Source organism: Blennius ocellaris (assembly GCF_963422515.1).
Source record: "Blennius ocellaris genome assembly, chromosome: 13".
NCBI classification, from domain to species: domain Eukaryota; kingdom Metazoa; phylum Chordata; class Actinopteri; order Blenniiformes; family Blenniidae; genus Blennius; species Blennius ocellaris.
The window spans coordinates 13,664,763-13,688,466 of record NC_137662.1 but is presented as its reverse complement, the minus strand read 5'-3'; the positions used below and the strand labels follow the sequence as shown (position 1 = coordinate 13,688,466).

The 23,704-nt window shown below is 42.2% G+C and overlaps 2 protein-coding genes across 2 annotated transcripts in view; one reads left to right on the top strand and one right to left on the bottom strand.

Annotated features, from left to right (window-relative positions):
• Positions 1 to 19,924, top strand: part of slc35f3b (solute carrier family 35 member F3b) — a gene marked incomplete at its 5' end in the record, with an annotated part of 46,471 nt that extends 26,547 nt beyond the window's left edge. The window contains 6 exons of the mRNA XM_080508053.1: positions 8,700 to 9,039; positions 13,801 to 14,020; positions 16,504 to 16,629; positions 17,157 to 17,349; positions 17,483 to 17,572; positions 17,748 to 19,924. Of these exons, the coding sequence (XP_080364179.1) occupies positions 8,700 to 9,039; positions 13,801 to 14,020; positions 16,504 to 16,629; positions 17,157 to 17,349; positions 17,483 to 17,572; positions 17,748 to 17,989 (1,211 nt within the window). The 3' untranslated portion in view covers positions 17,990 to 19,924. The remainder of the gene's footprint in view (positions 1 to 8,699; positions 9,040 to 13,800; positions 14,021 to 16,503; positions 16,630 to 17,156; positions 17,350 to 17,482; positions 17,573 to 17,747) is intronic.
• A 636-nt stretch (positions 19,925 to 20,560) lies between these two features.
• LOC308138330 (5-hydroxytryptamine receptor 1D) lies at positions 20,561 to 23,659 on the bottom strand (the record flags this gene model as incomplete). Its single annotated transcript, XM_080507411.1, has 3 exons — positions 20,561 to 21,853; positions 21,969 to 22,129; positions 23,506 to 23,659. The coding sequence occupies 3 exons, from the start codon at positions 23,657 to 23,659 to the stop codon at positions 20,561 to 20,563; spliced, it is 1,608 nt and encodes a 535-aa protein (XP_080363537.1).
• Between the last annotated feature and the right edge of the window lie 45 nt (positions 23,660 to 23,704).

Genomic DNA, 23,704 nt, shown 5'->3' with positions numbered 1-23,704 from the left:
CGTTGTACCCCCCCCCCCCCCCCCCCCCAAAAAAAAAACAAAAAAAACTGGAAGCTCCTGCTGATTGTTAGACATCTTCCTACATTTTCTTAACTACAGCTGCTGCATCATGCTCAACAATCCCTGTCCCAATATCTCCAATGAGTGCCATGATGTCATACCAATCTTCTTGCTATTACAGTGTGCTCATGGGATGTTGCCCTTGACTTGTGCTTCTGCAAGGAAGCGATGTTATGCATTTTTTTAATCTGCGCCTCAGCAGAGCAATGAGTAGTGTGTCAAACGCCCAGTTAGTCGTGAACTGGCTCCTGGTTTTACGGCATTTACAGCTGATGTAATCACTGTAGTTTGATCATTAAGCCACTCAAAAGAAAAAAAAGGTTAAACCAATTAATATAATTTGCTTTGTTGATTTTTAAAAGATAAATGATACAGTTATTCAAGCCTGTGACAAGTTACAGATAAAGTCTGGAGAATGTTGCTGGCAGCTTAAAGGTTTTTATCCTCTGAAGCTTCTTCTGCAAAAGATCTACTGTTTTCAAGTTAAATCTGATTCAAAGGTCAGCTATGAAGGCACTAACCTATCTCCTCATCAAGTGGTGCATGTCTCCCCATCTGTTTCGTTGTATTTTCTGCGGCAAAAACTTGCTGCTGAATCGCTTGTTCAGTAAGATTTGTCAGCTGAGCTCAACATTTAATGTTTTCTTTAAAGATTCACAACAGTGTGGGAAGGTATTAATGTGAAGATATCCAAAAATACTTTATTATCAATAATGTATGACTCAACCAGCTGTTGGAATATGAATGAGGAATTCCCATGCAGTTTTATATGGACACTGCAGGAAACCAAACGGTCTAACAAAATGTCTGAGAGCTGTTTGTGTTGCATAGACTTCATCACTGGAAGAAAGGATTTTAAGCTTATTAGTGTGGATGTCAGCTCCAAATATTTTATTTTTAGACTAACTGGCATGGAGAAGCTCCTATTTGACAGGATTTTATACACAGAATTAGCTTTGCCATGCTGGAAGTTGGTGAATAGAAAACAAGGTTGTCAAGGTGTGTAGTACATGTTTGTCGAGGGGCGATGCAGAATTGTAAATTGTTAAGGGGAGTCAAAGCTGTGAACTTTGTGATGTGATCGTTCGGCTCCTTGTTTCAGCAGCTCCTTTGAAGGAGGAGGGAGCCACAGGGGGCCACAAGCGGATCAACATACAGCTTTCAGACTCTGCTGCTTATGTAACGTCAGCTCCAAAACCTCTGTTCTCCCCACTAACAACCAACAACCGACTGTCAAAGAGTTTTGTATTTTCCTGTTCAGTCACCTTCCCTACACCCACAGTCTGAAGGGACGGTGTGACAGGTGCAGCTTTGTGAAACCAAGTTCAAAAAAGGCTTAACATGAGATTCTAATTTTACTGTCAAAGAGTTTTTACTGAATTTTTACTGAATTTTACTGTCTAATTTTACTGTCAAAGAGTTTTGTATTTTCCTGTTCAGTCACCTTCCCTACACCCACAGTCTGAAGGGACGGTGTGACAGGTGCAGCTTTGTGAAACCAAGTTCAAAAAAGGCTTAACATGAGATTCTAATTTTACTACATCGGGTTGTGCTACCTGATCACAGTGTGTTGAGAAACAGTCATGCTTTGAGGGGAGGGTTGAGCATCCCACCATCAAAGCTGGCACCGGTCTTAGTGATGCAGTTGTTTTCTTGCGGCTGGCATCAAAACAATCTATCATCAGGAAATGCTTCCCACAGTCATCTCATGGTCCTTGAGCGGTTTGATTTTATTCTCTAACCCCGTAGAGGTCGGTTCCGGCTGTATATTGCTGTCTCCTACAGCCCTTAGTTTGATTCACTGACTTCATCGGGGGTATTTACCAGTTCCTCTGCGTGTTCTTGTGACAAATTCAACGAAACCATTGGCCCATGGACTATTCTTATTGATTCCTCTGTGAATGCATTTCGACAGACGGCGTCTTTGGGGAATGTCAGTGTTGTTCCCGTGTTGTCAGAGGCAAGGGTAAAGAGTTCATAAAAGCCCCCTTTAATCTCTGTAATTTAATTACATGCTTTGAAACAGAGCAGACATCTTTTAAGAGTGATTCAGCGCACACGTGTCCCTCAGGACGCTGGTCATATTTCACCAGCTGCTATTATGGGCAGTGTAAAGCTTTCCCAGGGGCTCCCTGCACCTTGACCAGAATATCAGTAGGATGAGAGCAAATTAAACCCTCTTCACAAACAAAAGTAGAGTCTCTGATCTAAATTGAGATAATTAACTTGTTTGTAGAAAGTGTTAAGCCTTATGAAATAGTATGAGGGCTCAACTTGTTTATTGAATTAATGTGATTCATGTTATTGTGAACACTTCGGCTGTTGGTTTTGTTTATCTGCTTCTGTACAGTTAAGGTGACCCATTGTGCTTATTGTCAGGATATTTTTCAGGTTTTTGAATATAATTCACAGTTCATACTTGCAGATGCTCTCAATGTAACTCTGCAGTACAGTATATCCTCCACCCAGCACTGTTTAATTATTTATTAACAGCTTGTGCTCTTCTGATCCCTCAATTTCCAGAACGCTTTTCTTTCTGAATGGAAACTGCAGCATTATTTACTAGCACCAGCCTCATGGTAGTGGTAGGCCAGGGTGATCAAATTATTATTTTTTTTAAATGTGAGAATCTGACTTCTGCTTGTACAATTGAGCATTTACTGTCATTATTATTATTAATAAAACATTTTTGGACATACTCAGCAATCACCAAAAGATATTTCACTGAAGAAACAGTGATATTGAAGATGGACACGAAAACTATAAAACCAGTGTGCTGTGGACCATCTATACAAATATGTGTGCTGGGGACAAAAGAATGCAACTATCAGAATTATCATCCATGTTAAACACACAAATATGGTGTCATGTTTACTTTAACATTGCTTACATAGAGGGCATACATACAACAGGGCACCTTGTACTTGTTTGCATGTGTCTTATTTGTATGTAAATGTTAAATCAGACTGTGTGTAAACTGCAGAAACCTCAGTATGGAGATTAGGCTTCATCTGCCAAAGCAGAGGTCAAACAGAGGCCCACGTATGTTCTGCTGAAAGATGACCAGGAGCAGTTATGAATATCATTTTGGAGTTTTCATTTGCACACTTCAGTTGCACAATTCATATTTTTGGAATAACACAAGTTGAGTTTGATGGCTGTCAAATGTACAAAACTAAGACTTCTTCTCACTAAATTTATTTAAAATAGGCCTTTCTTGCTTGACAAGTGAATAAACAGTCGCATTTTATTCTATTAAAAAGCCAGGGTTTGTTAAACGGCGCTTTTGTGATGAGAAAAAAAAAATATTGGTTTCAGAGTATTGTCTGAAATTAATCGAAGCCTATTTGAGATCCATTGCCAGGCCTCATTGCTATAACTGATCTTTTGTTCTCAAAGACAAAACATTAATTTGAACAGCCATGTTTCATATATAAACAATAAGAAAAAATGTGATGCTTTGAGATACAAGGTGCAATGGAGGGTGACAATGAGAAAGCTTTAGTCAGGGCGCAGGAAGCCTGCCAGTCTTCTCTAAATGTATAATGCTGCTTTTAGACTAGATGGTGGAGTAATACTGAGCTTGGAAGGCAAAGTATCACATGTGGGAACAAGCCCAGTTGAGAACAGAGACATGTTAAAGGTCTTGGTGTAATTGTGACCAGTGTCGCCAAAATGGGAGCTCTGTTGGTTTTGAGCTGAAAAATTACTGAGTTTAACAGGTTTTTCTTTTGTTTTTGTTGATGACTTTAGTTATTTTCCATTTGTTGTCATTTGAATTTTCAAACTGCGATGGTCAATTTGCATGGGAGAGTGGTTGAAAAATAGTGAAGTCACACATGTGATATTAGTGGCCTCAGGGTGCAGCGGGGTAATAAATTCAGTGTTTGGGCAAACACTCAGGGTGTACACCTGCAGTGGTTGCCTATCCATTACTTCAACAGAGGCGCTGTGGCCAATCTTTTAAATATTGATTTGTTGCTGAAAGTGCTGGGACTCTTGCCAGTCCGTTAAACTGCAGGACCATAACACCGCTGTTATAAGAGAATGCAAGAGAAATGGCGGGGCACTCCAGGACAGGGAGGGTTATAAGCGTTGGGCAGTGTTCCTTGTACCAAATATGAATGTTATTACTCTGCGGTAACACACAGTGCCCAGACCCACCCAGTGACTCCCTGCTCACTTACACTGCGTATGTTTTTTTTGTGTCACAAACCAGCGAAGCGTCCGAGGGCCGTGACACTGACCTGTATCATAAGCATCTGTTAAACCAGCTTCGAAGGTCAAGGCAGTGACAAACAAGTTTACTCGGTGGGGAACTCGCTTTATTGTCCTTCGAGGTCGAAGGAGAAACCGGTCGAGAATAAAACAGAGCAGGATCGGTGACAGGCGTCCCGGCCCCGTCTGCCCTTCTGGGCCTTTGTCCCCTCAGCCTCTGCGGTCCTACCTATTAGCCTGTTGACGCAGCAGGGTGTGTTTTTCCGCCTGTCTCTCTTTTGTGTTATTGAGTGGGACAGACTTGTCAGATGAGCCTGCTGTGGTGTGTTGAACGCCTGTGACTGACAGCTTGGCCTGACCCAGCTGTCACAGTCAAGTATCACAAACTCTGACTGTCTGTCAGACACTGAGGCTGCAAAGACAATGTCTGTTATCTGTGTGTGAGCTACCTGCCTCTCAGACTGTCTCTCCACCATTCCTTAATGCTCTAGAAAAACAACTCATATGAGAGGAAAAAAATGCATTTATAAATAGTAAAACATGTAAAAGAAGCATTGCTAAAACCAGCTAACAATTAAGAGAATATAATATAAATTTAGTTGAACTTAGTTTTTTTTTAACTTAAAGTTGTAAAATAGGTTCATTGTGTAACCCTAACTTGCAGGAAAACTGACATACCGTGAGACTTTTGTCTCATAGAATACAATAAAATAGAATAACTGCGATTTGTGCTGTAAATGATGCACTTCACGCAGCCATAGTAAGAGTTCACGGCAAAATGTTTGATTATGAGCATGAGCGTACAAGTTTCCGTTGTGAATTTATATTCATCGCCAAGCCGACCCCGCAGACAGTAAGACAAGGACAAGAGTTTCTCTGAAGTGTGTGTGGGTGATTGATCTGTTTACCCTTTTGAATCACTGAGGCAGAGCGCTGCAGAGCACTCTCACTCCCACAGAGGTGTTCCCAAACACCCAAACAGACAAAACTCTGTCTTACTCAGAGGTCCCAGTGAAGCACTCCCGTCTGTTGCATTGGTCACTGTGCCAAACCACCACAAACCTGATGCCACCTCCACTGCGGCCCGCGCCGCTCTTTGTTCTTGTTCTCTGGGTAAGAGGTGCAGCAGAGGGAGTGTTGCGAATGGCGTGGGCGGTGGCCCGTTCGGGGAGCAACAGAGGGACATCGCAAAGCTTTCTCGGCCTGTCACGGCCAGGTTCTGCGAAGTGTGAGAGCAGGCAGTCAGGCAGGGCTCTGCTGGCACGTTTGGGATTTGCAGCTATCAGCAGGAGAGATCTGCACTGCAGAAACTGCAGGGGGAGGGAGGGGAGCTGGAGTGGGAATGAGGCTGGCCGGGAAGCAGGGAAGCATGGCTTCTGATGGGAGGCAAAGCTGGGAAAGTGGCTAGTTAATGAGAAGATAAATCTCAACACCTCCAGCTTTGACTTCATTGGAAGTACAACATATACTCAATACAAACCTTATGAGGTGCTCAATGTGCCAAACTACTACAGACTGACAAATGAACACATACAATAAAGATTGATTCACTGAGCCTGTGCTCTTAGAGACACATTGAGATCTTTTCCACTCAAGTAAAGCCATGTCACACACACAGGGAAATCTTTTAAAATGCAAAATGAGAAGGAAAAAGTATCCTACTTTGCTGTGATAAAAAAGCAGGGTGTAATCCTTTCTGTCAATAGTTTGTGCTGCGAAGCAAAATCTAACATTAAAACACTTACCTGTGTGTGTGTGTGCGTGCGTGCGTGTGTGTGTCGCCATGCATAACTGAATTTAAGGGTAAATACATCAGAGGAGGCAACACAAAGAAGCCATACACAGCTGTCAGAGCAGATGAAGAGCTGGTCCTACAAGGATTCCAAACACTTTCTCCCTGTCTCCTGTGATTTCACAGATGCCTGTTAGGATACATTCAAGTACATGTGGACACAGAAGGGTGGGGGGTCTTTGCTGATATAAGGATCTACAACAAATATTCTTCTACGTCTACATTTTAGCACACAGAGGCTGAGAGTAATACTGGAAATACTGTGGAGGTGCATTACAACGCAGAACTAACTTTACCGGGGTTGTTCCTACTGTACAGTCGACATGCTGACCTTGATAATTGACATCTGATTGTTTTCCGATAAGGTTAAGAGCTCTCAGTTAATCATTCAGCTGCTACAGAAGACTCTTTCTGGGTTTTTCAGTAATAGCTTTAAAATGTCATTAGCTCAGGAGTCTTTCATTTTCCAACGACCACAGCGCCGTCTCAAGGTGGATACAGAGTCATTAGTCACCATCAAGTGAAGTGTGAAAGAAACCCCAGTATTATCAAGTCAAGTGCTTCAGCAGTAAAGAAAGAAAGAAAAAAAATCTGCATTGACATGTCTGTAGTGTAATTTATATTTTTGATGACCGTGTTCCAGAAAGGAATAAACTATATTATAGTGTGAAGTTTGCTATATCACTGACGTTGTCATGACGCTTAACTTGCACCGCATGCGGGAAATGCTTAGCTGGGTCGTGGTGACTGTCTTGGGGGCTGATTGGTTTGGCCCGTCGCTGCATTTGGAAGATTAAACTGTGGTGCAGTACAGAGAAGTGGTCAGAGCCACCGAATGTGGGACAAAGCCCCAGGAAGGGCACAAACTGGGCAGTGCAAGCACGAGATAACCTTCAGAACAAGACAGAGAGACGCAGGGCTCAGAATAGAGAAACTCAATTCTCACCCTTGTGCTCAAGTCTTTGATAAACATCCATGTGTGCGTAGCCACTTTTTTGGTCTTTGCTGACACATCATTTCCTTGCCATACCAGACACCGATCACGAATCATCTTGTATTGCTGAGTAGGATCTCACTGTTCAGGATGTATAAACTGTGTGGCATAACTTCATCTTAATTGCGCCGTGTGTTGTTGCTTTTTAGGACGGATAAACAATGAATAATGTAAATCTATTGTATATTCAGTAAGTGTCCCAGGAAAGCCGAGGCATTAGCATTGGAGGCGGTGGTCATCAGGAAAGTTAATCTGAGATATGATGAGACCACCTGGCAAGGTCAGAGCCCGTTCTTCCAGGAAGAATGAGATGCCTCATTGACTGTGATGGATTCCTCCCTATACATCTCTTTCAGAAAATGCGCAGTGGCCCGCTATCATCATACAATGGGTGTTCAATTGATTGCACAGATCACATTAACATGGATAGACTGTCTAATCAGCGCCAGGCACACGACACAGGACAACTACATTAAGATGAGAGTTCAGTGTTCTACGGACGCTTTACAATGATAACATTTGCAGTGAGGCTCTGGTGAGATTTACTCTGGTCTCATTGAGGCCTTTTGAAGTGCCTTCTGTATTCCAGTCAGCAGCCAATAGTGCATATGAACCAGCATACAGATTTTGAGTTGCATCAGTACCTCTAGAGACACTATAAGGTAAAACACTCAGATTGAACTTTTTGGACAAGAGAACGCTACAGAGTGGTGCATGGTGCTTTTCATATATTATATACAGATGACGTGGTGATCTTTATTGTCATTCCACATTGCTGTATGATGGAAATTTGTTTGATGACTTTCTTTGTTAGGACAGCATATGGATACCCACAATGGATGGATGGATGGATGGATGGATGGATGGAGGGCTGAATGGATAGTTTTGATGAACAGTTGCTACCAAACTAATTGTAGTGTCATCTTAAAAGTTGTAATCCAAGTTTATAACAATTACACAGAGAATTTTAAAACTATAACTAAACTGGCTACAGGAAATGACAGTCAATTCATTTATCAGTAAGTGTAATGACTCAGGGGAACCAGAAGACCTTAGCAAGTGCCTCAGCGTGGAGAGTGGGTGTGCGTGGGAAGGAAGAAGTATGGACTCTATCAGGATTTGGCAGGAGAAATAGGAAAAAAAGTCTGTGTGTGTGTGTGTGTGTGTGTGTGTGTGCACGCACACGTGCGTATGCAAGTGCATGTGTGTGTGTGTGTGTGTGTGTGTGTGTGCTCAGTTGAATCCCCACGCCACTGTGACTCCCGAGGTGGAGAAGAGGTGGCCTAGGATTGGATATCAGATCTGCCCTCTTTTGTCCTCTGTTTGCCTGTCGCCTGTCACACTTGATCACCACATTTTCAACTCAGATGTCTGATTGATTGCTTTCAAGTTCAATTAAACTCCAAAAGCAGCTATTTTTATCTGCGAACACACAACATGGCACATGTGACCTGAAGTCACTTGAGCAAAGGAAAAATGAAAAAAAAAAAAAAGATGTCATGAGCTCAGACTGACATTGAGGTTCTGTTGAGGTATCAAGATGTTTTGATCTCTTCTATCGAGAGCGAAAGGGATATTGATCACATTTTGTTTGTTTCTGATTGTTGAATGAGATTTCTTTGTGTCCATCCGTAGGAGAAGACCGCACCAGAGAGAATGTGGTGGGCACCACAGACACGCAGTCAGCTGGTGCATCTGGAGCTGAGTCCAGCTCCAACAGGCGGAGGCTCCACTGCTGCATCAGAGTAACTACAGTACAGATAAGGAAGGCCCTGTGGGGAGTCGCTATGGTAATGTGCGTGTGCTCGTCCTGGGCAGGCTCCACCCAGCTCGCCAAGCTGACCTTTAAGCAGTTTGATGCCCCTTTCACCCTCACCTGGTTTGCCACTTCCTGGAACTGCCTATTCTTCCCGCTCTATTACATCGGCCATCTCTGCAAGAGTGCGGAGAGGCAGACGCCCAAGCAGAGATTCAGGTTGGAAAACTCTCGCCGCAACACAAACCACCAGACAAACTAACACCAGCTTCATTCATTCATTCTCAAAAAACAAAGTTACAAAATGATCCAAACCGAAAGGAATAAGCTCAAGAAGAAATGTGAAGTATGAGAGAGAATTCAATATTAGAGAAAGACGAAATAAGTGCACTTTAAGCTGAAATCACACCATGAATGAAAGTTGGTTTTTGACTTGAATTGTCTAAGATCTTGTGGGAGGTGACCCAGAGTCAAAGAACAACAGCAGCAAGATGAGAGGACCAGAGTTACGTGGATCTCACTGCATGAGAATCTAATTAGCAATGTTCTTTGGCATGTCTGGAACACCAATTAACAAAATGAGGTCTGAATCTTGAGTATGTCTTGACTTTCCATAAAGCCAAAAAGTCTAAAAGCCACGACAAGAAACAAACAACAAAAATCTGAGAACAGTTAAGAGAGTTAAATAGTTTGCGATGACAGGAAACAACATCTGGAACATTCTGTTCTGTTAGTTCTGACAAACTAGGAACGCAACTCATTTCAAACAATTTCACCATTAAACAACAAATGAAATACATTAAACACCAAAAATAAAGATTAGGTTTTCAGTCTTTAGCTACAAGCAAATTGTCAGAAATCTATTTGTGAAGAAGTCATTCACCACTTAATCTAAAAAAAACCAACTGGTAATAATGTAGACTTTTAAACTTATTCACTTACTGAAACACGGGATGAAGGAATTCTCAACATCAAATGGATGTAAATTTGGCCACGTGCTAACATGTGAAAATAATCTATGTTTGAATACAGACTATGCGTTTATTCTTATTACTGGTGCCTGAAAAAAGTCTATACTACTGTACACGCCACACTGTGAAGGATCAATCAACCGAAAAATGGAAAATGGAAATTACTGCGAAAAACCCTGAACCTAAATGACAAGGGCATTGTTTTATTTTGATAAACTGATGATGCGCAGACCTTTGTTAGAGTGTCATGTAATAAAGAGATGCGGGAGCTTTAGGAGACAGGAGCATAATCCAAACAAATAATTCCACCGTCGTATTTTTTATGCACATCAATTCTAAAGATAAGCTTGCAGTGGCAACACATGATTAACGGAAAAATAGGAGCAAATAGCATTCAATAATACTTTCCCTGGACTTCCCTTAGATGAGGCCTCCCAACTACTACCGCCAGTCACTTTACTCGGTTTACCACTTGAACTTATTGTGATTTATTACAACAAATTACGCTTTAAAAAAAGTAACAATGTCCATTTTTCATGTGTTACAATAAGAAGGGTTTTTATGTATGTATTGAATATTTGAAACACTAACTAATGCAGTCCGGCTCATTACGGTAATACCTTTGGAATTTCAGAATAAACGGGACATCGTTGCAATCAGTCACATTAGACAGCGAGTATTTATCATGAAGTAGCTGGTTTGTTTATGTCGGTTTAGATTAGCAAAAATTGAATTGAGAAAATTTGATTACAGTGTAAAACCGACCATTAACCCAGTGTGTCTTTGTTGACATATACCTATCCTCTAAATGGTGTGAAATATGTTTTCCTGCATGAAGGAACAGACACCTTGTTCAATCAGTTTTACCAGTTCCCTACAATGATCATAAATGAGCCCAGCTGATCCTCTCTCTGTATGAGCTCACGTTATTTATCTCATATGTTTGAGATAATTATGCACAGTCACTCTGTTCAGATTTTTCTGAAATAGATGACCACTTATTTCTTGAATCTTCTATTGGGTTTTCCTGTAGCATGAAACCCATCCTAAGACGGTTTGAGATGCTTTTATACAGTTAAAGCAGCACATTAATCAAAGTATTTAGTCTTATATCTGCCTCCTCCTCCGCTACTTTCAATACAAACACTCAAAACAGATGCGGTATGGGCATCTGCTGCGAGCGGTAGGCTGCTTTTCTGTGTTGCAAGTCTTACTTTTTGTTTTATTTTATTTTCTTCCAAAGGCTTACACAAAGATCTAGGACGACTGCTCCTTGGGCCAGAGCTTGTGTGCTATGAATAGCAAATGCTCTGTTTGCAGTGCATTTATTCAGATCGAACCAGCTGTTGCATCCCAGACAATGCAGAGAAAAATGAACTGAGGGTTGACATTGGTAATAGCTGCCCTGCCTCTTTATATAAATCCAAACAAGAGGAGATTGTTTGACATTAGCAATAGCAGGTTTCTCTCGTCACTGGTGTGACTGAAGAAGATTTTCTCTGTAAGAGGCTCTTTATCACAGTCTTGCTGCTCGTCACCTTCCTGAGACGTCTGATTTGATATTTATATGTCCGGCTGTGGCCGCAGTAGACAAAAGTATTAGCTTGTGGAATCACATCTGTGTGTTACTGTTTCAACTTTGATACAAGTAATACAGTTTTCTACTCTGAAGAGGTCGAGCAGTTTCAAAATCTTCTCAGTGATCCAACTGAAATGAAATCTGGTTTTCGCTTCAGTCCTCATGAGGTTTTAGTAGCAACATGGAGAAGAATGGCATGTGGATGGACGGACAAAAAAAATTAAAAATCTACGTGGAAAAAAAAAATCTCGACTTTGAATTTTCAACTTTTTCTGAAGTGCATGAAGGTTTTGGGGGTTTTTTTAGCCTTCGAATTTTTTTTTTCTTCAGTGGCACTAATACTCTTCCGTACATCTAAACCACTTCACACTTGGATAGATTTTTTTTTTTTACCATTGCATGCTGAAGGCAATCACACGGGCCAAAAGATCAACATCATTTGCAAAAAGAAGTCGCCACCTTCCAGCTCCAATGAAGCCCTCCTGACCTCGGCTGTGCTTCAACACCCTGTCCATGAAAATCAGGAACAGAAGTTGAGACAAGTCATGGCCTTAGCAGAGTCTGACACCCACCTTGACATGTCAATCATGTGGACACATTTGTCATGTCAGAAAACAAACGCAGATCACCTGCAGCAGTAATCCCAGAATGGAACGAATCATTAAAGGATTATATTTATAATCATAGTCTGATAGTGTATAGAATGAAGACATTGCAATCACCTCTGTTTGCTGTTTATTATCAGAAGAAATCCAACAAGAAGGACAGACTGATTTGCTTAAATTAAGTAGTTTTTAATGGTGGCCTTTAGCTGTCGCTTCAAAAGCAGAGTTGAAAGCTGGTTTCACCTCTCTAACACTTTTCCTGACAAAACCACAGACTTAAAAGGATCTCTTAAACATTAGCAACGATTATAAGTTTCGCAAATGCGGCTTCAAAGAACACACACACATGCACAGGTACACACACACACACACACACACGCACACACACACACACACACACACACACACACACACACACACGCACACACACACACACGCACACACACACACACACACACACACACACACACACACACACACACACACACACACACACACACACACACACAGTGTCACATCCACTCCCTTTAATAAAAGGATGATCACCTTTAAAGTGCTTGTGTTAGTGTTGCATATATAGAGGGACTTTGAGTAGCGTTTGCTTTTTTTTTTTTTGGGTGCAGACTCAGCTCTCTGGAGGTGATTCATAGCAATCCTGCTCCTGCTCCTCTCTATCCACCAGAAATCACTGGCAGATATACCTGCCACTCCTCCTCCATAATTGCTGCTTCATCTCTTACACGGGGCCCAGATGCTTACAGAGTAAATAGTATTTGAGGAGGACTGTAAACACGAGCAGTCAAAAAGTGCGTGAATGTTATATTTTGATTTTTTTTTAGTGTAACATCTTATTCAACAGAAAATATGGTTAAAAAATGAACAGGAACACTATAAAGTACTTGGAATCCGATACATCATGTCACGGTTTCGTTCCTCTTTCACAATAAAGACAGACTGACTCAAGCCAGTAACTTCACAACCTTTGGGCCTCTCCACAAACGTCTTGGACACAGTAAATAAAAAAAAAATAAAAAAACCTCTTCCACTGATTTCTTCTCAGAGATCAAGTCCAGACTTGTTTAGTCATGACTTCTGACTAAGCTTCATACCTACGCAGGACTTTTAATTAAGTTACTTCCTCAAGAATGTCATCCAACTGCCATTGTTGATTGTTTTCTTTTGATAAACAGACCAAGCTCAGACATTACCACACAGAAATATATGTAACATTTAAATGATTGTATCTGGCTACCTGTGTACTTGGTACCTTATTAAGCGGCCCTCAGTACCAAAGATTTTTGAGAAAAGATGAAGATTTAAGACGAAGTGGGCTTTTGATTTTTTTTTTTATTACAACAAACTACCGAACATCGTTGTTTGTTTGATCCATATATTTCACACGCTGCTGCGACATCTTGAATGATTTAAGTTGGTGCGCGTGCTGAGGGCACGTGTCCGATACAAGTGTCTCAAACATATTCTCATATTGTGGCTGCTTTTCTCAAACAACCTGAAGGTAATGTGTATAATTTTAAACAAGACAGTTTAGTTTCATTTATGGGACAGCTGAATTTATTGAGTTTTAGTGCCCTGTGGCAGACCTGATTGCGAAATATTTACACATTTCTTTTGTAGGTTAGTCCCATGTGTGCCACAGTGTGGGACTAACATCATTTGAATGTAACTGCTCAAGTGGGAACATTTGTTTATACTGAGCTGTTTAGTCAGACGTGATCAAATTTCCAGTGATTGTAATATTATCAACTTAAAAAGATAAAAATTTCAGCACTCTAACGTGGTGGTCTGCATTGTTGTTCTTGCACAGGGAGTGCTGTCGGTTTTTCGGGGATGACGGGCTGACGCCCAAGGTGTTTTTCACCAAGGTGGCTCCCTTTGGCCTGCTGTGGATCCTCACCAACTACCTGTACCTGCAGGCCCTCAGGAAGATCAACACAACAGACGTGTCAGCACTGTTCTGTTGTAACAAGGCCTTTGTCTTCCTGCTGTCTTGGATTGTACTCAGAGATCGCTTCATGGGAGTCAGGGTGAGTGCATCTTTTTGCATGTAATCTATGTGTGACTTTCCCTCAGCAGAAGGAAAACAGATCCATTTGATTGAGCCATCGAGGTGCAAATAATAATAATAATAATAATGATAATAATAGTAATAATACATGTATCCATTGCTTACTACTCTATGTTGTCCAGTTCGATTTTCAAGTCTTAACTTTTGGTGTTTGTATAAGTTTATTGTGAAATTAGCCTGTGGTTCTTTGAATATCCTGTGTCAGGAGACAATATATTTTAATTGAATGTTTGCACTGCTTGGTTCCAGTTCAGATTGTGGCATGGACGAAGAAAAACACATCTTCATTTATCCTATCTTATGAGTAATTGTATTTTTTCATTCTCATTAAATGAGCTATAAATGGAGAAATGTATTAAAAATTACTCAGTCCCTCATTTTCTCATTTTATGTTATGTGAGTCATGTCTAGACACTTCTTTGGATTCATTTGGCCAGATGTGTCTTTACACAAAAGTTGGGAAATGTCGATTAAGACAGATATGAAATAGCACAGATTTTGTGTTTGTGCTTCTGTTTCTGCCTGCATTAAAAGATAAAGTGCTGTCACAATAATATATTTGGTCCCCAGCATCTTGTTTGACCCACATTGCAGGGATGCTGGAAGGCTTGCTGTATTATAGATAACATGAGATAACAGTAGAGCCTTTCACTGCCAGTAGACTTCTTACTGTGCCTCTCTTTTATTTCTTCCAAAGAATTATAATTCCTCTAAGCTATTGTAGTCGGGAGTGGATTTTCTATTTTGTCCTGGTGGGAAAAAAACCCCAAACAAAAGAAATACAAAAGAATTGTGATGACTTGCTCTGACTGAATTTTACCATTGAAGCCGCACACACTGCACGGTTGAGCAGAGCAGCTAATCTGGCTGACAGCGTGATTACAAAGCCACGATTGGACTGCCATTCAAATGTACCTCCCAGTGGGCATTCATGAATTTAGCCTGTGTGTTTGTTCTGAGAGAGAGAGAGAGGCGAAAGAGTTGAGGGTTTACCTCGATGAGTAGAGGTATCTCCTCCTCGCCTGCCATTGCACGTCTCAGATCCTCTCGGAGCTGCAGCTGTCCTGCACCCTGCAGAATGGATTTCCCCTCTTTTACTCTCTCAGACTCACAGCCAACCAGTTTCTCCCTTGTGCATGGCCCGGCTCTTTACCCACTATCATATGTGATAAAAAAGACTCAGCGAGAGACAAATGTCGTAATAAACGAGGTGCTTTCTCTTCCTATAAACTCTCTCTCTCACACACACACACACACTCTCTCTCTCTCTCTCTCTCTCTCCCTCTCTCTCTCTCTCTCTCTCTCTCTCTCCCCCTCTCTCTCTGTGTGGTGGTGGGGATTGCAGTGTTTGGATGTCTGCAGCAATGCAGGGGAGCTTGGATTGGACGAGCATGTGTTGAAACTGAAGGAGGAGAGAGAGAAAAAGGTGGTAGTAGGACGCTAAGTCATCCTTATTGAACAGGGGTGGGGTATTGTTAAAGATGTGTACATAAACAGATGATTTTTGTGTGGATGGATTAATGGGAGTTTGAATGTAAATTGGCATGGCTGAGGCGAATTGTCCAGGTGACCCTGCACAGGGTTAGAGGTTGTAATGGCCGCCACTCACATTGTGCTAAGATGGTTTTTTTTGCATTGTCGCCGATCCTGGACGTAAAGCCACCGTTCAAACCAAATTATAGGTGAAGCGTTGAGTGACAGGCAGCCTGCAGTGCAGAAAGAGTAATTTTTACCAAAGGTGCTCAGGGAGCTCCGGCCAACCACAAACACATGCCTCATTTATCTTCCTGACACCTCCTTAATGCAGAGCTAATCTACTCAGCTGGACTGCGACACCACACCCGGTTATTCCTCAGCCAAACCCCCCCGACATGAACAGTTACAGTATGAAGACACACGTACACGAATGCATTCATGCAATGTGATAAAACATACATGAGATATTTGATTTTGCTGTGTCAAGGTTGAGTGAAGGTGGAATAAAACAGATGGCCTGTTGGCGGCTCTCAGCTGTGGCGATCGCAGAGGCAGGAAGTGGGTGGGTGTGCTCAGTGGGGGCTGCTGAATGGAGGGAAAGGTATTTGGTTTGTAAACATGACGGCAGAGTAAAGGAAATCAATGTCAGACAATCAAGCCAAGACTGTAGACGCTGCCTGTTCTGTACTGGGAGCACAGTGATACTGAATGCAGATTTCTCTGAAGGGTGCTTGTGTCTACGAAAAGGCGAATACAAGCTGTCTGTCGGCTATAAAATAAAACCCACATAATATTTATACTGTTACAAGACTTCTCCGCTGAGGCTTGTGATTTCCACAAAGCCTTGCATGCCTGCTGTGTCCCCACTCAGCAGTAAGGATCATCCTCTTTGTCTTTATCACCAAACTGCGAGCCTTCGCGACATCCATTCTTCATTTACACCATGTACGTCCTCTCTGTCTACAGATAGTAGCTGCTATCTTGGCCATAGCAGGTATTGTCATGATGACCTACGCTGATGGATTCCACAGCCACTCAGTCATCGGGATTGCTTTGGTCGTGGCCTCTGCTTCAATGTCAGCACTCTACAAGGTATTGTTCTGTGCATTTGATGCAAAATTTCTGAGCACTTGGATACATTCATGGACCTCCCATGCTGTGGTTTCACTATTCAGAATGGAATGACGAATAAGATTAAAAATTGCGAGAAAAAAACCCCAAAAAACAACATACGTCTGAATAGTCTTGTCTTATATAAGAAAACCTGGACTAGCTCCTTCCTAGTTATGTAACCAGGTGGCAGTAGACTGAAGGAGATTATGAAATGTGACACTCAGCTGAGCGACCCGTGTGATGCATGCAGAGAAGTGTAGCCTCCGGGTGCTGGCTTCAGGCTGTGTCCTGATCAAGGAAGTCACATGTCGGGCCTAAAGTGCTATTTTGATCGTTTCTGGTTTTCTCTGCCCTTTTGCCAGTACTGAACTAATGTGATAAACAGACAGCTGTGGCCCTGAGCCAAAGCCCTGGCATGTACTTGGCAGGTGCACCGCTGTAAATATCCCTCAACTCCTTCAGAGGGCAGACTTTTTCTCATCACACTCCTCCCCGTTTGTCCTCAGGTGCTCTTCAAGATGGTCCTCGGCAGTGCCAAATTCGGAGAGGCTGCTCTCTTTTTGAGCATCGTTGGGAGCGCCAACTTTGTGTTCATCAGCTTCGTGCCGGTGATCCTGTATTTTACTCACGTGGAGTACATCGGCTCACTCGCAGATGTCCCATGGGCTTACCTCTGCGGGGTTGCAGCGCTGCTTTTTGGTGAGACGGTACTCAAAGCAACAGTGCACAAAGTGGATCCTTCACTGGTTGTGTAAACCCTCGAGTATCATCTTGTGCTCTGTCATTCTTCTTATGTATTCCGCTGTTGTGCTGACTCTGCTTTTTACTGCAGCTTTCAACGTCCTGGTGAACTTTGGCATTGCGATAACGTACCCAACATTAATTTCCCTTGGCATCGTCCTAAGTGTTCCTGTAAATGCCAGTGAGTCCTTTCACATTCCTCCCAGTCTTAGCATTTTAGATCTGGTCGCTATTTAATATTTGATGGTATTAAACCCCTGAAAGTCATAATTTATATTTGATGAAGCATTCCATGTGAATTTAAAGCAGCTTTTAGTCTATTTGCTAATATGAATGTTTTCTTGTAAATTCTACAGTGGTGGACCTCTACACTTGTGAAATAAATTTTAACACGGTGCGCCTCATCGCCGTGTTCATCATTTGCCTGGGTTTCCTCATGCTGCTGTTACCGGAAGACTGGGACCAGTGCATCATCCAGCTCAGCACCAAGCTGCGCAAACGTGACGAGCCAGCGGAGGGAAACGCAGAGGCCGGCGCCACCACAGGGCTCAACTGGAGAAGCAGAGGCAGGACATCCATGTCAACATTTGCACACTGACTCAATGAAATATCAGCATTACAAACACAAAGACAGACCCAAAGGGAGGAGGCATATTAATACAGTTTGATCAGCCTGGTCCCCTGCCTGCTGTTCCGTGCAGCTCTCTTGGTGACAAAAACACTATGACGGATTGTCCTCTGATAGGTAACCAGGAGGCGGTGAAGAGTCGCAGATTGTGCACCGATGTTTTGGTGTCCATTCCACTCAGAAGTTTCTCCGAGTTGGTGCATGGACTCTTATCAATTGTAATATTTCTTACTCCGAGATTGATCAGGAATAACTGATTGAGCTGAGAATTCATTTTGCGGTAACACTTAATCATTCCATTGATTCATTACATCTTTGCGCCTGGGAAAACGTGCCAACTTGCCTGATGTTTTTCAGTCATGATAGGAAAAAAAAAAAAAAAAGGATAGACACCGTATCGACCAGCGAGCTTTAACTTGTACACATTTACACACCTTAAAAAAATCCAAAGAAGAATGCCTAAACTGCTCATTGCCTGGAAACAAAAGGGTGACCTGCAGCAGCGTCCCTCAGGTGTAAACCTATTGAGAAATACCTGCCTTTTGTGCACTGTACATAGCTGCGTCTCACACCTTGGATGTCCTGGAGCTGTGGACCTGAGGGGCTCAGCTGGTGTCAATCGGACCTGTCCGAGTATCTGAGGATCCATCTGAGCTGATGGAGCTTTCACAAAGCCTCTCACTGTTCATCCTGAGAGTCTATGTCAGGTTTTTTCTTTAACCACACTGATTGGCTCCCTGTGGTTATCTGCTTTCCTGGGGCAAGAGTCCCTCTCTGTGAAAGCTCACTCATTCCTCAGGCCCGCAGTTCAGTCACGAGATATTTAAAGCAGTGTCTCTAATGCAATCCTTTCCAATGCATGAGATGGCCGGTATTTGTTCGTCAAATGGTCCATCGAAGAAAACCACTTGCCGCATATTTTCTGTTGCCAATACACTGGCAGCAAACGATATTAACATGTCATTGAACAGGCAATGTAAGTAATACATGTATTTATGTATTGTCATTCGAGTAATCTTAAAGTGTTTCAGGTATTGCAGTCTTTATTTGGGCAAACCTCCAAAAAGTTTTATTTATCGAGCGACAGGGTTAGAGAAAACTTTCTTTATTTTGAACATCGACCATAGCTACCACTGAGCCGCCCCGACACAATAAACTGTCTAGACAATTATTATGAACACAAACAGATTTAATGGTGAAAAGTATAGGCGGTACAGAACTGTCTCACTGTGGCTTAAGGGGAAGTGTGCCGACACTTGATCAAACACACACAAAAAAAGAAGTACTTATTGCACCTGTTTTCTATCCATCACATTTCTGGGGCAAGTTAACATAAACCTGAGGGCGACAGAAACACACGCCTCATGGAGCAACAGGATAAACTCTGCCTTGTTGTGAATGTATGAACATCACTCGACCACACATGCTCGATACGTGCTGTTTTTTTTACCGTGCCATCACAGACTGCTGCAGAGAGACTCTTTAATTGTATCACTCTTGCAATCATCTGAATCTCTTTATGTAATTATTTATTTACTGGGATAGACTTTTGATGCCTCGCACAGAACTTTTTCTATTTTTGCATTTGGTTGCTGACTAACCTCAACTGGGCCAGCGAGAGACATACACAGAACGAGCATGCACATATACTGTAAGAACAGATTCAGCTGAGACGTCCACTTCACTGCCTTTTCTTTGTTTTGCAATAGAGTACATTAGCACTGTTTCCCATTGTCATTCTCGATGACAATAAATAATAATATTGTATTCCTCTGGAATTATTGCTAGACATAAATGTAAACCTTTGTAAGGAATGATGATTTTTACACTGAGATGCAACATATGATTATCACATTTGAGGAAGAAATATTTAGAGCGTCAATAAATGATGGGTTTATTTGATCTTTTGTGGGCTGTCTTCAAGTGTAATCACATGTACAATATATATATATAAATATATATATATATATATATATATATATAAAAAGATTTTTTTCTGTATTTCCTCGTCTTGTGTTTGTCATTTCACACTGAAGTGAAATATCAGTTATTTAGGTATTATTTAGACAGTCTCTATATCGTTGGGAATCACTTACCTTCTGACAAGATACACTGGGTTACATTTTATATGCACCACTTCATAGTCTTTGGGTTAGTTAAACATTAGTTAATGTTTTTTGCATTTCTGAACGCTGGTCAGACGATGCAAACCATGTAAACACAAAAGGGTCAGCTTTGTAAAATAAAAAAATAGAACATATCTACTATTAACATATTGAATGTGTTCAGGAAACTGCTGCAGCATTGCACAGTTCAAATGTATGCTTAGATTAAAAATAGTTAAGTAATTTACCGATTTATTGCTGACCTGTTTTTGTTGAGTGACAAATGCTTTAAAATGGATAGTCAAATTTAATTAAACATTGGGTTTTAATGATATTTAGGTTAATATATTTTGGCGAGAACAATCCATAAACCAACTGTGAGGCTGGTCAACGTTTAGATATTTTCTGATTGCCCCTGATTTGAGGCCACAGATGTTCAGACATCATGCTCCACTCTCACTGTGATCTGTCCAAAGAAAAACGTGGCCTGTTGCTCCTCGGTCAGAGCAGAAAAGGGTAATCTGCTTCCCTCTTGTGGCCGAGCTGGGACTTGCAGTAAGTCACCGCCAGCATCCTGCCGCGGAGAGAGGGATGAAATGTTTCCTGGAAGGCAGATTTCGCATTGATGGTCCTCGGATTTCTGTAGGTCAGTGCCAACAGTGAAGATGGAAGAGGAATACTTGGAACTATCAGAAGTCAAACTCTCTGAGCTGGAAGCTGGACTGGGATGGTGGGTGGGCAGAGTACAGGGTTCGCTGTGCCTGCCGTCATCTCCTTCCTTGGGGACCTGCCCTCCGGTACCCACAATGACCCCCAAACGAGCTTGTAGTTTTTGCCTGAGTCCCTGCAGAGCGTTCTGGAAACGCTTGCTGAGCAGAGCATACAGCAGAGGATTGATGTCAGAATTCAACAGCAGCAGCCAGTAGGAAAAGGTAACAGCAGAGGAAGGAATCAGGGTAGTTTGGCCCGAAATCACAGTTTCTGTGGCCTGAATCAGGGCCACACTTATGTAAGGTGTCCAGCAGAGGAGGAAAGCAAAGATGACCATGAAGAGGCGCGCCACTCCATGGTGGTGCTGCTGGGAGTTCTGCAGAGGTCCCAGTGACTCACTTTGTGCCAGAAAGGAGAAAAATCGTCCGGAAGCAGTGTTGCTTTCCTCTGTTGCAGCACCAGCAAGATCAGTGTTCATGAAAGTCCCTCCCTCTGCGTTCACTTTAGACATAAACTGTCCACTAACATGATAAATGAGTCTCGATGGGCTGTGCAGGCTCCCACAGTGCTGGTCAGATGATGCACCAGAGGCGATGGCAGAGCTGGGACCCCTGCAGCGCTGGACAGAGTCCTCCAGAGTGTTAATCCTCCGGGCATGGCTACGGGCCACCCGGACAATCTTGATGTAGCAGAAGAGAATGACCACTGCCGGTAAGAGGTAGGAAAGCACAGCAACGAAGGCGGTGTAGCTGGGACTGATGGCCCAGTCGATTGCACAGGTGTACATAGGAGTCACGTATCTGATGAAACTCCATCCCAGCAGGGGGGGGCAACTGGTGGCCAGGGCCTGCAGCCAGATCCACAGGACCACGGCACAAGTCCTCCACATGGTGCAGCGGGAGCTGTATCGCAGACAGTCCATGATGGAGTGGTAGCGGTCAAGGGCAATGGCGGCTAGTGTCAGTACAGAGGCTGTACAGTATACAGAGGACGTGTAACCCACGTACCAACAGAGACCCTACCAGAAAAGAAAGTGACAATCACATTACAGACACTCAATGGAGTAAAACCTACGGGCACGAGACCAGCTTTAGATCAAATAGAAATGTTGCTGTGCCACAGAGGAGACGTACCGTAAAATCGACCCATCGACGGTTGAGGATGGATGCCGCAGCAAAAGGCATGACCCCGACGCCCACCAGGAGGTCGCTGATCGCCAGGTTCATGATCAGCACCGACGTCACTGAGTGGAACGTCTTTGTTGCAGCCACAATTACAATGACAAGGCTGTTACCTACACAAAAACACACAGAGCTTGGAAAAACAGCCACAGAGGTCAAACTGGCTGAGTTCTACAAGCACATTTTACATCTGTTACACAACAGCAAATACAAACGTTGGCAGTGATGGTTAGAGAAGTGGACTTGCGATCAGAAGCTTGATTCTGACAGTAGACAGGTCAGCACTGTGGGTCCCTGATCCTCATGAGGTTTCCCTCGCACCTTAGCATTTCTTCCAAAATAACATTGGTAACTAAATGATGGTCAATAAAAAAGTATTTACAATGAAAACAGGTGGCTACACATTAAAATAGACCTTCTTCTTTGCTCTGACAAACTATCACTTCATTCAACATTTGGTAGAATATACAATATTTGATCATTTATAGATATAGTCTTTGACAATGTGACAATTTATATGTCAAGAAAGTGATTAGTGATTTGACTTAAGGTTAAATAACAGTCTAATGTGTAACAATGCACAGATTGTACAGCAACAATATAACTTAAACCAGGGGTCTAAAACATATCGTGGACTCTCTGTCCAATCCAGCCCACAAGGCTTTGTAAAGAGATTTTTTAAAATAAAGTTACTATTTGTCATTTATTTACTGCAGATTTAGCACACTACTGAGCCCTGAGCAAGCTCTCTAATGGACAAATTAGCATGAGCATCAACGACATATTGTGAAGATGAATATGTAAAACCATGCATGTCTAATACTGCACGATGCAAGGTGGTCCTTGTATTGCATTTTAGGTCATAAGACATCATTAAATGAGGCTTATTGTTGAATCTATTCATAGTATAACTTTCCCTTTAGATATTTAAAAGAAAAATACAACTAAAACAACCGTAAACAATATGACACTTTTTGTTACTTTATAATTGATTTAATCATATGCATTTTATAGTCACCCTTCAGAGTAAGACTGAGTTGATGCAATGAGGTTGTCCTCATTGATGGCATCAACCTATCATAAGCAATTGATATACTTATGTCAATTGCTGACATGTTTGTTTTTTAGTTTTACATTTCTAAATGAATAAATAATGATTTTATATTATTAATTTATCAAAGATTTCTGAAAAACTGTAAAAACTACAAGGCAAATGTGACATGCCCTACCATCCATTACAAACATGAACAATTATGGAGTACAAAAAATTAACAAAATAAATACATTTGTGTTTCTTGTTAGTTTACTATCGACAGACATAAAACATCGCGTTAATAACTTCAGTCCATTAAAATCCGCGTTAATCTTGTTACTGTTGTGATGAGAAAACTGAAAAATAGCAATGTTGATGAACGGAGAGTTACTCTACAGGGCCGCGATTATTGAAATATCTAGTTACTGACCAAAGAATCCACAGGTCGTCATGTACCTGCCACAGCTCCCACACACATGAGCACCATGAGGAACTCCAGCAGCGGCTGCGCGCGCCTCGACACGCCGCCTCCTGTGCCTCCGGTCCAGCTGCTGTTGGCGCCTGCAGCCGCCTCCGGAGGAGAGCTGCGCCCCGACCAGGAGCCGTCCATAACCACCAGGAAAAACCTTACATGGTAAGCCAAAAAAACAAGAAA